The sequence below is a fragment of the Helicoverpa zea genome, chromosome 15 (genome assembly GCF_022581195.2).
Source record: "Helicoverpa zea isolate HzStark_Cry1AcR chromosome 15, ilHelZeax1.1, whole genome shotgun sequence".
Taxonomy (NCBI): Eukaryota; Metazoa; Arthropoda; class Insecta; order Lepidoptera; family Noctuidae; genus Helicoverpa; species Helicoverpa zea.
In genome coordinates this window covers 5,194,903-5,210,163 of record NC_061466.1, presented here as the reverse complement: position 1 = coordinate 5,210,163, position 15,261 = coordinate 5,194,903, and the positions used below count along the sequence as shown (strand labels likewise).

Below are 15,261 nucleotides of genomic sequence, written 5' to 3'. Positions count from 1 at the left end.
CTTCCTGAAAATTATGAAGATACATAACCATTTGACTTCCCCTGAAAACTTATTTGATCAATTACTGGCACTAAAGCCTTTTTTTCATTCAATATCTATCTGTGAACACACCCTTGCCATCAGAGCAACAAGATTGTGTAAAAAAAACATCGTCGGTAGGAAGTCAAGCCGTCGCAACCGAACACTCTTGATCCTCGAGGGTATTTCGAATAATATATTTTATTACATCACTTTTACGATAACGACTTCGAAATTTGACACTTAGGACCATTTGAATAGTTGGGATTTATTAAGTGCCTATTTAAAACTCGTATCGTCGAATTGTTTCGTGAATTAATACCGATACCTCTCCGAATGACGCTTTTTATTAGGTTGATTAAAAATAAATTATATTTCGAGGAATTGGTTTTAAGGGGAAGAACTTGAAATACTTCAAATATTTGGTCCTTTTATACATAAATTAAATCTTAATAATCAGGTAAACAAGCAATATTTTCAACAAATCAATTAATCGTACATTCTTCGTTGTAAAACTGACGTAATCTTTATGATGTTAAAGCTAACAGAAAAAAACTATACGAAAAAAAAACATGTTAAAAGAAATGTTCCACGCTAAATTGTCAGGAAAGCTTCAAGAATCAAGTCATACTGGTCGCAGTCGGAGGTGGTTATACCGGGCGCGTAGGCTAAGTCGTACCTGCCTCGGCGCGCTTGCCGCCAGTCCGAGCTTGCCCGACCACAACGCGACACAGCGCACGCGACCCGAACACGCACGAACACCGAATATCGAACACCGTTCAAAATTCGAACATTTTAAAACAATTGGAACGTTATTATTGACAGTTACTTTTTGTGTGTATTTTGTAAGTGGAAAAGAACATGCATGTGTTTACCGCCTTACTTTTGGTGTGGGCACTCTGCGGAGTTCGTGGTGTGATAAGAACACCGTTGGAGGCGTTCAGGCCCTCAGGAGAAATACACTTGAGGAGGCCCGATAAGCTGCCGTTTTTGCCGCACAAGAGAATACCAGTGCCTTCGAAAAGCGATGTCAAGATTTTGTACCAGACTGGGGTGAGTGTTATCATATCACTATGATTGCTTTGCGAAAAATTATCGGTTTAAGTTACAGTAAGACCTATTACCACGAGTGTAGTTTTAATTCAAAACTTGATTAAGATGCTGAAAGTTCACAACAAGTAACCGCTTTGTGACTACGCTGGCATTGACTCTTTGGGAGTCAACCTTCAAAAAATCAAGATTGTCGCACGAATGAGTATTAACACTGCTGTTTAAAGTTAAGCAATCACTTAATGAACGAAATATGGACTAGTTTAAGAAATTGGCGCCAAAACGTGAATGAGGTGAGATGGTATATGTAGTGTGATGATATTAACAGATGTTTACGATATAAGATAAGTAGGTTTGTACAAAGTGAATGCCTTATCATTGTTGTGTTGTTTAATATTTAAACGTCACGAGTCGTGACGATTGTCACGAACGGTTCGGAGGAAATTGTTTTTGAAATTCTTAATACAATATTCATGTTTCTTCATGCTGTAAATAGGACATGAACTGAAAGACTGAAAATGTCGTCATATTTGAGACAGAATGGTAAATTATTCTCCGTTTTCTTTTCTTCAGTGAAAAGTATGCAAATACTTCATGGTATGCTGAACGCAACAACTGATATGATAAGCATAAAATAACTCGATATAAAAACATATAGTATAGGCATGTAATATTATGTGAGTAGCATCACATACGTATATGTATATCGCAATAGATGACGCAGTGCCATGTGACAAGATAATTACGAGATTCTACGAAGGGTTCCACCCAACAATTAGACCAATTAAAACCGACAAATAGCACAAGTATGTCGGCCATATTAAATTTTATAAACACGGTGAGTGAGACCCTATGACTAAACCATTACCAAGAAATCATAAATAAAAGTAATGCGGAAAAAACACATTTACATCAACGGATACACCATCAAATATAAATCTTTCAAATTCTTCATGCGATATTAATGTCAGAAACCAGTACGTATCACAATAAATACGGCCGTAAGCCAATAAAATAAAAGCAGTTCCGGATGTCAAGTCTCGTCAGTTAAATTTAAAAAACAACGATAATCATTATTATATCTAATTTAAAAGTCGATTCAAGAAGATAATCACTCTAACCTAGGTCCGTAATTACGTTTGCTCAATAATAGATTTAAAAGATCGATTCGTTACCTGGAATATGAACTGTATGAATCGTGAAATAAAATTCAAATTGTGAATCGTCTTGAGTATTTTTAAAATGGAATTATAAAATGGGAGCGTTGCGCGGTTGCGTAGGCGCACGCGTAACACCGGTGGCGGCAGGTGTTCATTCACTCATTCTTATCTTGACAGCTTCGATGACTTACGGGCCGAGCCTCGGTCCCGGCCCGTGTGTGCTATTTGGTATAAAAAATATGTTTTTTTATGTCATTGCCTTTAAGCCCATTCGTAACGGTAACCGTTTTTTCGATCGTTCGTCTCTTTAAACGATGGAATTTAAAGTTATCTTCTCGTTTATTCATATTTCGTTTTATGGGAGGGCTTAAATCTTGACAGATATACGAGTATAAGGCGGCGTGCTATTTTTTTATGTTTTCTTCAGCAAAAAACTGCAGCTTTGCCATTGTGCAGGTTTGAGATGCAGCAGTGTTAGGAGTAATCAACCGTTTAGTCTCACAGCGGGTGACAAAGTGCCGACTGGTAAATAATAGTTCGAGTTTAGTGCTCCCAACATTTGAATAACAAAACTACGAGTGTCTGTGATCTGCCGACGTGACACACCTCTTGAATCCCGCGCGGGCCACTTTGAACATCTCATTGATAACATCTGAATAGATTCATTACATGTAATGTGACATTAAGAAATGCAAACGTATTCAAAGCTTGGGCCTTTTGACATCGGATTTGTTTGTAACAACACGTGCTATGAAAGGTGGGAGAGATATGGATGATGCTATTTTCCAAACTGCAACATAGGTATATTGTAAGTTGGAACATGCGGATATAAATCATCATCCTCACTTGCGAGATGACAGGAGACAAGGCTCTCGACGCAATTTGTAAGTGCTAAAGGAAGCCGCTCAAACCATAGGGGGATAATTTTACTTCAGACTAATACCGCGGTAACCAAACTAACAGAATTGAATAATAGCTTTACACTTGTGCAATTTGTCTCACCGTACGAATCAATTGTCGCCTTACTGGCTTTAGTGATTGGCATTTTCCTTGAAGCTAGTTACTACATATTACTTAGCATTTATAACTTGTGACTTACGGTTATGTAAATAAAGTTAAATGAAGGAAGTGAATAATCGAGAAGTACTGAATATCTTGCAACTATTAATTCTATAAGGGAAGTTACATCAGTTTTGAGAAGTATGTTTATATATGTTACCGGCCGAACCCGATTTTAGGATAAACCAGTTTTGCCTAGGCTCAACTAGTTCTTCCTATACGCGTTAGGATTAACTAGTATAGCCTAGTCCAAACTAATTTGTCCTAAGCCCGGTAGGACGGACCAGTTTAGGCTAGGCAAAACTAGTTGATCCTGATATAAGTACGCACACTCTAGGATAAACGTGTTTAGAAAAATAATCATCTTTATTGATTCGTCGTTATGGATAAATTGATAATACGAACAATCATACTACATATATGTAGCTAACTAACAAATAATAGGTAAGTATTTTTTTTTTTAATAGAAGCAATAATCAAATCTCAAATTAAAATTGTTGTCGTTAAAAGTTATGGATAATAATTGGTAATACAAACAATCACACTATAACAAATAATACAGTTTTTTTTAAGAAGCAATAATCATACGAGTATTATGTTAATTATTAAAATTGTTATTGATTTTTACACGGTTTGCTTTGGTGGCACTTAGAATTGCAGAGTATCATTGCCTTCTTGCACTGGCATCTGTTTGTGGAACAGTTCTTGTTGCTGCTGCATCTTACAAAACCTTGGCCTGATCCAACAGAATGTTTCATAGCTGCAGTTCTTGACATGTTTGTTCAGTTACTTTCCGACCTCGCTACATTTGTTTATTGTTTAGACTAGGCCATACCAGTTTAGACTAGGCCATACCAGTTTAGACTAGGCCATACCAGTTTAGACTAGGCCATACCAGTTTATCCTAGAGTGTGCGTATTGATATTAGGATCAACTAGTTTTGCCTAGCCTAAACTGGTCCGTCCTATCGGGCTTAGGACAAATTAGTTTGGACTAGGCTATACTAGTTAATCCTAACGCGTATAGGAAGAACTAGTTGAACCTAGGCAAAACTGGTTTGTCCTAAAATCGGGTTCGGCCGGTAACATATACATATTTCCAGTTATGAACTAGGGGTTTGGGAAACTTGTCATAACGCCTGTTAACATTGTCTAGGACAGTCGTGTTCTATGAAAATCGTCTTAAATTGACGTAAAGTGAAGTGACTACAGTCGCATGTAAACATCTACTCAGCCTCACATCGGGTGTCGTGTTATATTGACCTGAATTGTTCTTGCACGAAAACAATATTCCTAACTATTTGATCAACAACGAAAAGCTCTAATAAATAGAATAAGTAGAAGGATACATAAATTGCCGAGGGGTTGTTCTGTAGTTTGACACATAGTACGATTACGACGAAAAGGGTAGTAAATATTGTGACAGCAAAATGACTCATATTTAACTGCGGAGAAAATATGATATCATAAGCATTAATATATTAAGGCATATTAAATTTCCTAAAGGCTTAAAGAATGTTTGTTTCAAAGAGATTTGAACATCTTACTGGAAAATCCAATATTTGTTTTATTATAAGAATTGGTAACATCAATATGTGAATTAGAACCGTTGCGATAGGTATCGCCAAAAATTCAGACGTCATCGATGTTGCTAAGGATATTGCCAGCTTACTTGCATCATCAATCATTATTAAAACATTATTAGACGTCGGCCTCGGGTGCCGCCCCGTTTTTGTGCTCTATCACAATTTTTCATTACACAATAGATGTTTCCGTGTAGGTGTGAAATAGGGTCACGCGGAAGGTATTGCGAAAATCATTCAACTTCTTTCTGAAGTACTCCGAAGATGGAAAATTACTAACTACGTATTCCATATTGCACAATACTTTACCGGTGTTTTGCTGATTACATGCCGAATTTAACTGAATCAGACGCAATTATTATTTTATTTATCCAAAACTGCAGTTAATTAAGGTTATAAAAACCCGAACCATTAACTTAACAATGTTGCTGATAACTGAAGGCGCCACAGTATTTACGTATAAAGACAAGACTAACTAAACGAAATACCTGACACATATTTAAAAAGTCATAAAAACTTCGCATAAAAAGATCCTAATCAGCCAGTATATTGTTTATGGTCGGTTTTTTACATTATGCTTTTAATTGTCTGGCGCCATTTGATTAGTTAATTGCTTTATGATAATGCCAAATTCGTAACGGATGCTTAGATTAGCTGCAAAAAGACGACTAGATATTTTATTAGTGTTTGTTTAAGAGTGTCGAGGTTAGGGAGCTTGTGGTTCAGTACCAGGCTTAGGGGTCAATCAGTGAAGGTTAGCTGTGCTTCTCGATGTCAGTCTAAGGATGGGTGCTCAGTCAAATGATAGTCATCACGGCTAACCCCTAGTTAGAAAGTCTGACTACCAACATTATTGTTGTTAACCAGTATTAGAATAGGGATCGTAACAGCATTTTATTAACCTGGTAGTCAAGATAGGAAGAGGCTTGGCAATTTTTGTTTTATGGTTTTTTATAAAGACTTCATTCAAAGGTGTTAAGACTAGCTAAAGTCAAACATAAACCAAGAACAAGAAATGTATAAAAGAAAACTATAAAATTAAATGGAAACATTTATGTAAATGAAAACACATTGCTTTAGCATAATTAAACGATGAGTGTCAATGACGTCTCGATGGAACTGGCGACACTGATGTTATTAACTAGATCCTTAATGAAGACGTCAATAATTGTTAAAACTACAGAATTTAAGAAAGAAAACAATCTTAAAATGTAAATAGAATCAACATAGTACAATTCACTTCAAAATTGCATAAAGAGATTTAAAAACGCCAACTTCGTATCGCAAGGTCTTTATTAAATGCAAAGGACACAGGATATCCATCACGCGTCGAAGCAGACGTAACGGGAATAAAGCTCACGCCTCACAGTAAAAGTTTTGCACGTATGCATATTTAAATGACAATGATACGGCAAATGCAGCACTAGAACATATGGGTAAGAATAATGATGAAATCGATAGAAACGATAATCTGACTGGTGTCGATGAAATTAATGTTAAGAAGTTCCCTACAATCAGTCAAGTTGTCTTCAAAATAAAATTGTAAGATAAAGTCATCGCACAAGCCGGATTTAAAGAAAAACAAAATCAATAGAAATAATGAGATAATTTACGCTTCGCTACGGCTGGGCTGGACAAAAAGCGTGGCAGTGGGACACGCGTCAACAAAGAAAACTGATGGTAAAAAATGACCTCGCCGGGACGCGGGTAAAGTAGGGATACAATGTTGGGAAAGTGACGGTTTTGAGTTTAATTCTGGGAGTGCAACTGTGGTTCTAGATTATTTTCTATTTTTCTAATGTGGAATAGATATCCCATATAAATTTTGCTTATGAAGTTGTCAGGTTTTTAATTAATTCCTATGATTTTGAGTTAATTTGAGACCATCTGAGGTCATGCTGCATTTTGCCAAAATTCTTCACCAACACTGTTGATGCTTTTAGTGAAGTTGATTCAAACAAAAATAATTCCGTTAAAGAAAATAAATCAAAGAAAGATACTGAATACAAAATTCAAAGTACACAATCCTGTGCACTCAGCACTAGGGACATTGATGAAAAAAGACCAATAAGCTTGAGAGAGCCCGAGGCACCTGCGTTACGCCACAAAAACACTAAACACCCTCACCGCGACTCAAAAAATAAACACGGATCGAATCTTGACAGTTTTTGTTTAGATTCAAGTTTTTATTCGACACCTCCGCTTTATTCGAAACCATTGGGCTGAAGAAAGTTAAATTAATGAAATTAAGATAATGGTTCAAAATTGTGTTGTGGTTGCGTGATGAACTAAAGAATATCAGCATCCTCTCTGTTAACAATATTCCTAAAAACACTGAGTTTCGAAAATGAGAATTATAGAGAAAGAAAATAATGTCAGTTCATCTCCATGGCCTAAAAAAGATGCAAGGACAATCGGCCCTCAAGTCGAACACAAGACTCAAGTAGGCGACACTCGAGCGGGATTACCGTGGAAGACGAACTAGGCCCGGCTTCCGTCTCAAGGGGCGACCACGTGTGTCGTCAATGGACCGCTCCGGATGCCCTGGCCCACAATGGGGACGCCTGTATGCTTAGACATTATACCAACACCTCCAAACCAAAACGACGCAAGAGCACCACTGACGTGGGCGGTAAAGACTTTTCGAAATGATGCAACCGTCGCGGATGTGTGATGTAGTTGTAATATGAGGAAGTTCGTATGGGAGTCGCTTTTCAGTACTCTTTATAAGATGTTCCCCTTGAACAAAGTTGTCTGCCAACGGAGGGTTATCATACAGTTGAATACTTACATTAATTTTGTGAATGGAACTGATGCCATTGAAAATTAAGGCTTTTGAAATTTCAAGTCAAGCGTACGCTAACAAAATTATGCGCATATTGTTAATCATACATGTGGTTCGGTTTAAATTATCTTTAAATTAGATTACATTACAACTTGTGGAAAAAAACTTGAAAACAGTCAGTAGCACAGTCACAATCGATTCCGTTTCTATTTACCACAACTTGTCCGTTTAAATTGTTTACATTCACGTAGGCATAATAACGTAGGAACATTATACAAGTTGTTTCATAACTGCCGGTGTCATTGGACACATATGTATGACAATGTGTATATACAAGCACGGTGACGATTAGAGGCGCGTGCGTTCATTCATTCATACTACATACTAACATTTCTGATACGTGAGCCGTTGATGTCTTTTAAACGCGGCGCTCGAACACGCCTTACGCTACGAAAATTCACGGCCTATGAATAATTTTATTTTTTAATTACGCGTTTATGTGATTTATGGCGTGTAGTAAAATTAAAATGGTACTATAATATGTATATAAATATTTTGATTATATGTGTTGGTTAAATGGCCGCGATTTATTGCTCAATAAAATGATTTTGGTAATTTAAATTAGTTTTATGGGCTCTTTATTTTTATGAGTTGATATTTTATTGAAAGTTCATGTATTAAATTATTCGATGTATATTCAGATTATTTTGCACAGTTAACGACTTCTGCGTACTGCTGATGTAACCTAATCATAAGTTAAAAGTAAATACAAGCGAGCCACTACTCAGTAACCAATTAAAACCATACCATAGTTAAATACATTTTAGCAGTCCACTAACAGCCAGTCCAAACTAATTACGAAAGTAATAAATAACATGTGACTGGCTATAGGTAATTACTCGGATTAGTAATTTCTCGGCTACCCGTGTTCCCGGAATGCCAGCATCCGGCCCGGTAGCCGCCGGCCAACAAATCGTTATTTATAATTTATTGAATATACACGCCGTTTCGGACGTGTAATTATCTGAAGATATTAATGTTACAGATACAATATTCGGGAGCGATTTTAACGGACGTTTTAAATTATGGCAGATGGAAGTCTGAGTTGATTAGGGTCTTTTGAGATTTTGTTTTTTCGTTAGCTAAAAAACTAAGCAGAAACATGATGTATAACTCCCCTAATATTAACCTTATCCTGCTCCGTCGTAAATGGTCTGTGGTCCTTCAATCTTAAAAAGGACCAAAACATTAAATAATAGGTATACAAAATTAAATAACAGACGGGACGATAAGTTATTAAATTTAAATAACACGATGAATAATTTACGATGGGTCACTATTAACTTGTTTATTTAATTTTGTCCCTCTAGCAAAGATTATGCGACCGTCATCTCCCTAATTTTTATTTGAAAATGAGACGATGATCAAAACATAATAATATTATGTATGGGTTATATTTTGATTGAAATGGTTTCTAGATACACTGCTGTTGAAGACACTGCTTCTGAGACAGTCTCTTCTGATGGGATTTTTAATATCATATAGCTTCTTAAACAACACAAATAAATCTATGAAGATTAAAATCAACAATAAAAGTTACAAAACAATATTAACACACAATCAAATAAATTTCATAATCTCACTTTCCTTCAGCGCCTTCATCTAAACCTGAACACTGAAAACAAAGATAGGTCTACACTTAACCCTCAACTAAGAGAGGCACAGGTATACTTAGAAGGTTGTGGAAGGTCGGGCGGTGGTAACAAATTATTTTATTAGTGTGGGCGAGGCACACGCCACCTGTTCTATGGACCGGATGACGCGTCCCCCGCGCCTCGCTCCCTCGGCCGCTGGGAGTTAGGCAGTGGTTAGGTTACTGGCGAGTTAGCTGCGTTAGTAGGGTTAAAGCTTAAGCAAAATTTTTAAAATGGAGTTGACTTGCGACTTTTACTGCGGGTAGAGAACTTTGTTGGCCAGATGCATTCATGATATTTATATATTTACTTATAAAATGATTTTTGCAAACTGATTTAACGCCTTAGGCGTTTCATGACACCTATGCAATGATACCTACTTAAATTATAAAAAGTTTGTTGGTACGTCTAGCAAATTGATTTGAATTTAAATGCAGAAGTACGTGCATAACAGATTAAGTTCATTTAATAAATAGGTGTCCAAAGTGTGTGAGTTTGATTGACATCAAACTCACACACTTTGGACACCTATTTAGGTTATTGGTAGGCTACTTCTACCAATTTTCCAATCTGACGATTGGAAAATTGGTAGAAGTAGCCTCATAAAAAGTAATGGAACTTATAACTTATGCTGTAACTTTAGCGCGAGGTTTCTCGCTAATCGCTTATCGCTCTTCTTTTATAGCAGGACCTTTTTAAAAATCCTGCAAGATATTTTGTACCTTAAGTGGCGAACTTAGAGTGACTTTATCCTTGATTTAATTTGCGGTTATTCTAACTTTAGAAAAGGAAGAAGACGATAAGTCCCTTGGAACTGTCGCCGTGAGCACCGTCTCAGATATCGTTTCCAAAAAATCTGCGACGAACATCCGACGGTTCCCGGGGCAAAACAAATGACTATTCTTTAGTATAATGCGTGAACGTGTATCGTTCACTAAATTAGCCACATGCGATCACTTAGCGATAATTTTGTCATACAAAATATCCTTATGCCATTTCCCGAAACATAGGACATTAATAAAACTTTTTAGTACAACGTAGTATTGTGTAGTTTTTGTTAGGCTTATTAGGAATTCAATGCAATGCGTCCGAAATGTAATTTTCTTACAACCGGCATTAGCATTCAGGGCGTCACCGAGACTCCGTTAAATAAAGGCAAGCTCTTGACGGAGTAAGTCAACAACCCATACATTGTGTCTATGCGTTTGTACTTTTTGTCTGTTACACAAAAGGGCTGTATCCGGTGTTTAGGAGATCCAACTGAGGCCGTTTCCGCGAAATCTATCGCAATACACAAGAAACGGGAAGCATATCCGGAACAACGAAAAAAATGCTTATACACTTTTTTTACAACTACGCCGGAGTAGGGCTGTCCAAATTGTGGTAGAAGAATTCGAATTCATAGTTTGATATGAAATAAACTTTCTACAATTTCAAATTATTTTCAAGAATTTACTTAAACTTAGGAGAAACAGTTTCGCTTAAATCGAATAATAAAAGAATCGAATGACATTCAGTGCTCTAGTTTCCATCATTACCACAAAGTTCCAAAGAAAACAACCAGTGATAAGCTATAGTAATTATATTAAATACCTATGATTACTGACTCAATAACAGGTGGTTATTCCCATAAAGCTACAGTAACACAGCCGTAAATATCACCTCGGAATGGAGCGCAACTGTCCTAAAACAAAAAGCAAAAGCAATTAAAGCCATCCATCGGATGTCGACCGTTTCCAATTCAAGTAGTAATTTATAACAGGCAATAATAGCTTAATTACAGCTGTGAGCAGTAGCCCTGCCAGTCTTCGCAGAAAAAATGTTCCCACACCTAACAGGTTGCCGAATGGCACGTCTTCCGGTCGGAAGTACGACCGCTGGTCCTTTTGGACGCAAAAAAAGGACCAGAGCACATGTTCATATTGTGATTCCTACACAACGTTATGATTAACATCGATTTGGACTCGTTCATAATGTTTTTCATTCTGTACCACAAGCAGGTGTCTGGAACACCTTCCATTTTTCCCACGCAAAACTTCTTTTGTGATGATGATTGATTCTTTTAGAATTTACGTTCTGTTTCATGTGTCGAATTGTACGAATGTACTGATTGATTTAGTGTGCGACGTGCGTTGAATGGTAAACAATGCACGCGAATCTGATGGGTTTCGTGCATACCGTACATTGTAGGGTGAAATGATTGGGTCATGTTTGTGTTATTGCTGGTTTTGCGTTATAGGAATCATGTTTATTGCTAAAGACAAGCAAGCTAACCTAACCTTTTACTGATGCTAATGTGTTCTCAGAATGCTGACTGAGATAATCGAAGACGTTTCTTAGAAACCTTTTCGACTTAAATTAAAATCTTTGATACATCATACTCATAATGTTTTTCCTTATATTCCAGGGTTCGGAGGACGACCTTCCAGATTGCAGGCCGCGGCAGGTGTGCAGTAAAGTGGACCTATATGATGCGACGCAGCCCTGGATCGAGAGGAAATGCCGTTGTTTGGGCCATAGACCCTGCTCTAGGTCAGTATTACGTTACATAGATAAATATTTGGGCCATTATCCACGTGTACCTACTTCATTATATTTCCTGAGATCCTTTACACCCACGTGTTTAATTCTTTTTCTTCTTGGTGTTTTGTCTTGACCTTATTGTTATTTGATTGCATAAGTAGTTTAATTTTCTATAATTGTCTTAATATTCATAAGTTCATTGTTCAGTGCTATGCTGAGATATCACTGAAAATGATTGATAATAAATATTTTTTTGATCTTCGTGGAATATTATCTAATTTGAAAGTTTAGTAAGGGAAATTGGTGATTGCGAAATTATTATTCTTGCACTGACCCTTTAGAAAGGCAAATTATATTCAAATGTTGCTCCATTATTATCCCAACCTTTGACAGGGTTTCCCTTTTAAAGATCAAATTATAGTGAATGGATGACGCTCGAGGCCATTATTTAAACGTCCTTAGTTTTTGAGTATTAGGTTGTTTATAACATAGGTATTATATGTTGTTCTTAAAGATTATTCTGGCTAAATGACGGTATTAAGTTCGTCGGTATTAGGTGCGTCGCTTTTTTGTCAATTGGTGATGAGATAAGAATCGATAAAAAATCGACAAAAGAACCAGATGCTCCACCGGATTATCCAAAATAAAAATCTTATATTTTCTGATAGGTCAACTTAAAGCTTAAACATACCTACTGATTCGTTCACTTTCTAATTTTAAAGCTCAAAGAATTACAGGGTGACGAGGCTATAAAGGAATTCCAATTTACTGTATAGCTTAAGCTTAGCTATACATAATTATCCCTGAGTCATAATTTGCAGTTTCGTTGAACTAAACCGATTCAACAGACTTAAAGTTAACCAGACCTATTAAGTTTTAGATCGGACATTTTTCATAGAATCTAATTTATATGTTTTCTCATTACAGTGACCTCACAGGCGACGATAATCACACGTTAGCGGATAAGACGACGCTTTACAAGACATGTGAGCCAGTTAAACGCTTGCCAAAATGCAAGTACTTCAAGGACGCAGCCTGGATCATCTATTCCTTCCCGGACAGCAATGCGACCCAGCAGATAGTCAACTGTCACTGTCCCAAGTTCTCAGTGACGTATTTGCTGAAGAAACTGCCGTACACGACACCTAGCGGAGAACAGGGGAACCAATATCAGTTCGCGTGCTCGCCGCAAAGCGTGAGTAGTTGAGTCTTGTAACTTTCGTTTCTAGTTTGAGTTGGCTGCGTTAGATGGAGGCAGTAGTCTATTGCATTAATATTTTTCAATTTAGAAGATAACTAGATAAACAGAATAGAAATATTAACATAAGGTGTTTTTTTTTTCTATCAATAAATTATTATTATTTTTTTTTTTACAGAGGCTACGTTGTTCAAGGAAGGAGCCATGCAAACTATTCAGCGCGAGGCGGCGACACGAACAAATCGACGAGGTGAACGCGAACACAATTTGCCAATGCCCCCGGGGTCACACCTGCCCGAGGCATCACACGGAGACGGGGGTCCTCGCAGGCATCACGTACGCCGCCGAAGACATCCGCACTTACCACGGTTACTGCATGCCTGAGCCTCCTCCCGACGCCTACAGATTCGTGGGAGATAAGGATTGAATCAACCTCAAACAACACCCCTCAACATTGTGTGATTCAGCTGGAAATGTACTTAAAACTGTACATTGAACGCGCTCCACAGCTTCCATGAGCACACAACGAAGTTTGCTTTGCTCATTACCTGTTTAGTACAAAAGTGTAAAGCATGTTTGGTTTTAAAAAGAATGACTAATTTGTTAAATAATTTAAACGGCAGTGATGTCCGTATTTACGGTCTCGGATACCGAAACCGATATAGGTCGTCGGATCGTACGCTAGTCCATGTGACACGATCAAATGAACGAGCAAAAATTAAGCTTCTAATTATAATGTACAACGATATTTTAGTGATAAATGCCCGGATACTGAAACTTTGTTTAACTTTAAGTCGTACTTAAGTCTTTTTAGAAAGGTACAATGCATGTTAAATCATACCATGAGACATAAGCACCGCTGAAAAATTGAGTAAAGTTTGAGTATTCGGGCAACAAATACTGTAAATATCTTATTTAAGTTCTTTGTATTACGCGCTGTTTTCTGTTATAATTGTGTAAATAATTTTAGCATAAGTCGAATCATTCCAAACGTTTAGTTTAAATTATTATTTTTCATATTTTAATTATTTACTTGCCATACTTACGTAGTTTGTTGCGTTTGTTCCGAGTCTTCCATTCCAGTCAAGAAGACAACGTTATGTTCATTGTTTTGTTTATGTTAACAAATTGTATAATAATAATTTTTGTTATACGAAAACGAGTTATTTGATAGCCATATCTTAAGGTTGTAAGTTTTAATTTACATTTTAAATAACTTATAGAATTGGATTTTAGAATCGACTGATACCAGTTGTGAGTTGTGTTTGCAAATTCACATCACAACTAAGTGACCAATTGTTTTTATTTTCAAAAATAAATAAATGATAGGGTTAATAAAGCATCTTACGGATTAATACCAGTGACAAAATGTTTTATAATATTATTGGCGAAAGTTTTCTCTAACTAGAGTTTTATTTAGGGAACTTCTAGAAGTGTTAATAACGCTGTATCTATGTAAATATGATAGAATGTTGGTGTTTGTAAAATGATACCCGTGAAGTGGTATGTCTTCCTTTATTTGTTTTATTATGTATAGGTATACAATAAGTTAAATTATTGAAAGAAAATGAATAAATGTTTCGATATCAATTTAATGCTTGTTTTGTTTGTAATCATCTAAACATACAACTGTAGCTCGCACTGTTTGCATACATAGCCGTGCTTGGTTGAATTTCTAATAACTTACTGCGGTAACTAATCAACTTGGTAAGCGTAGGTAATCATTACTGGTGTATCTCTCCACGGTCTACCGAAACTATACTGATGAGCACGTGGATAAACATCAGTTATTTAAATAGACAAGACTTTTCTCACAGTTTATAAATTGTAGCTTTCAACTGTTTCGGGAAATTCAGCTATATTTATTGAAACGCTTTTATTAGGTCGACCTGTTTGTCACTAATTATATATTATGTAATCTTAGGTACCTAATAAAAACCATCTTCCAAAGATCGTAGCCTCATCAAAATTGGCTGTATGTATGCAGTTCTAATGACAATACAGTATATACTGTCCAACTGATTTGGTGATTGAGCAGGAAAATTTGAGCAGGAAGATATGAACTGGAACTTCGTGATGGAACGTCGTATCATACTTAGCTGTGTTTGGACTTGTTATAAAATTCTTAAGTAAGTATTTTTACGTCGATTTATAAAATAATGTTTTCAAACTATTAATTTATTTCATCTTTC

The 15,261-nt window shown here is 36.5% G+C and overlaps 2 protein-coding genes across 2 annotated transcripts in view; one reads left to right on the top strand and one right to left on the bottom strand.

Moving 5' to 3' along the window:
• LOC124637167 (elongation factor-like GTPase 1) overlaps positions 1–15,261 on the bottom strand; it is a 119,300-nt gene that overhangs the window by 25,188 nt on the left and 78,851 nt on the right. The window lies entirely within an intron of this gene.
• On the top strand, positions 705–14,664 carry LOC124637172 (protein giant-lens). Its single transcript, XM_047173524.1, has 4 exons — positions 705–1,071; positions 11,756–11,880; positions 12,799–13,066; positions 13,248–14,664. The coding sequence occupies exons 1-4, from the start codon at positions 880–882 to the stop codon at positions 13,494–13,496; spliced, it is 834 nt and encodes a 277-aa protein (XP_047029480.1). The 5' UTR covers positions 705–879; the 3' UTR covers positions 13,497–14,664.

Bases quoted from the DNA above. Each gene is read 5' to 3' on its own strand.
- LOC124637172 (XM_047173524.1), top strand. From the start codon at position 880: ATGCATGTGTTTACCGCCTTACTTTTGGTGTGGGCACTCTGCGGAGTT. The intron at 11,881-12,798 runs GTCAGTATTACG...TTCTCATTACAG, and splicing joins GGCCATAGACCCTGCTCTAG to TGACCTCACAGGCGACGATA. The intron at 13,067-13,247 runs GTGAGTAGTTGA...TTTTTTTTACAG, and splicing joins TCGCGTGCTCGCCGCAAAGC to AGGCTACGTTGTTCAAGGAA.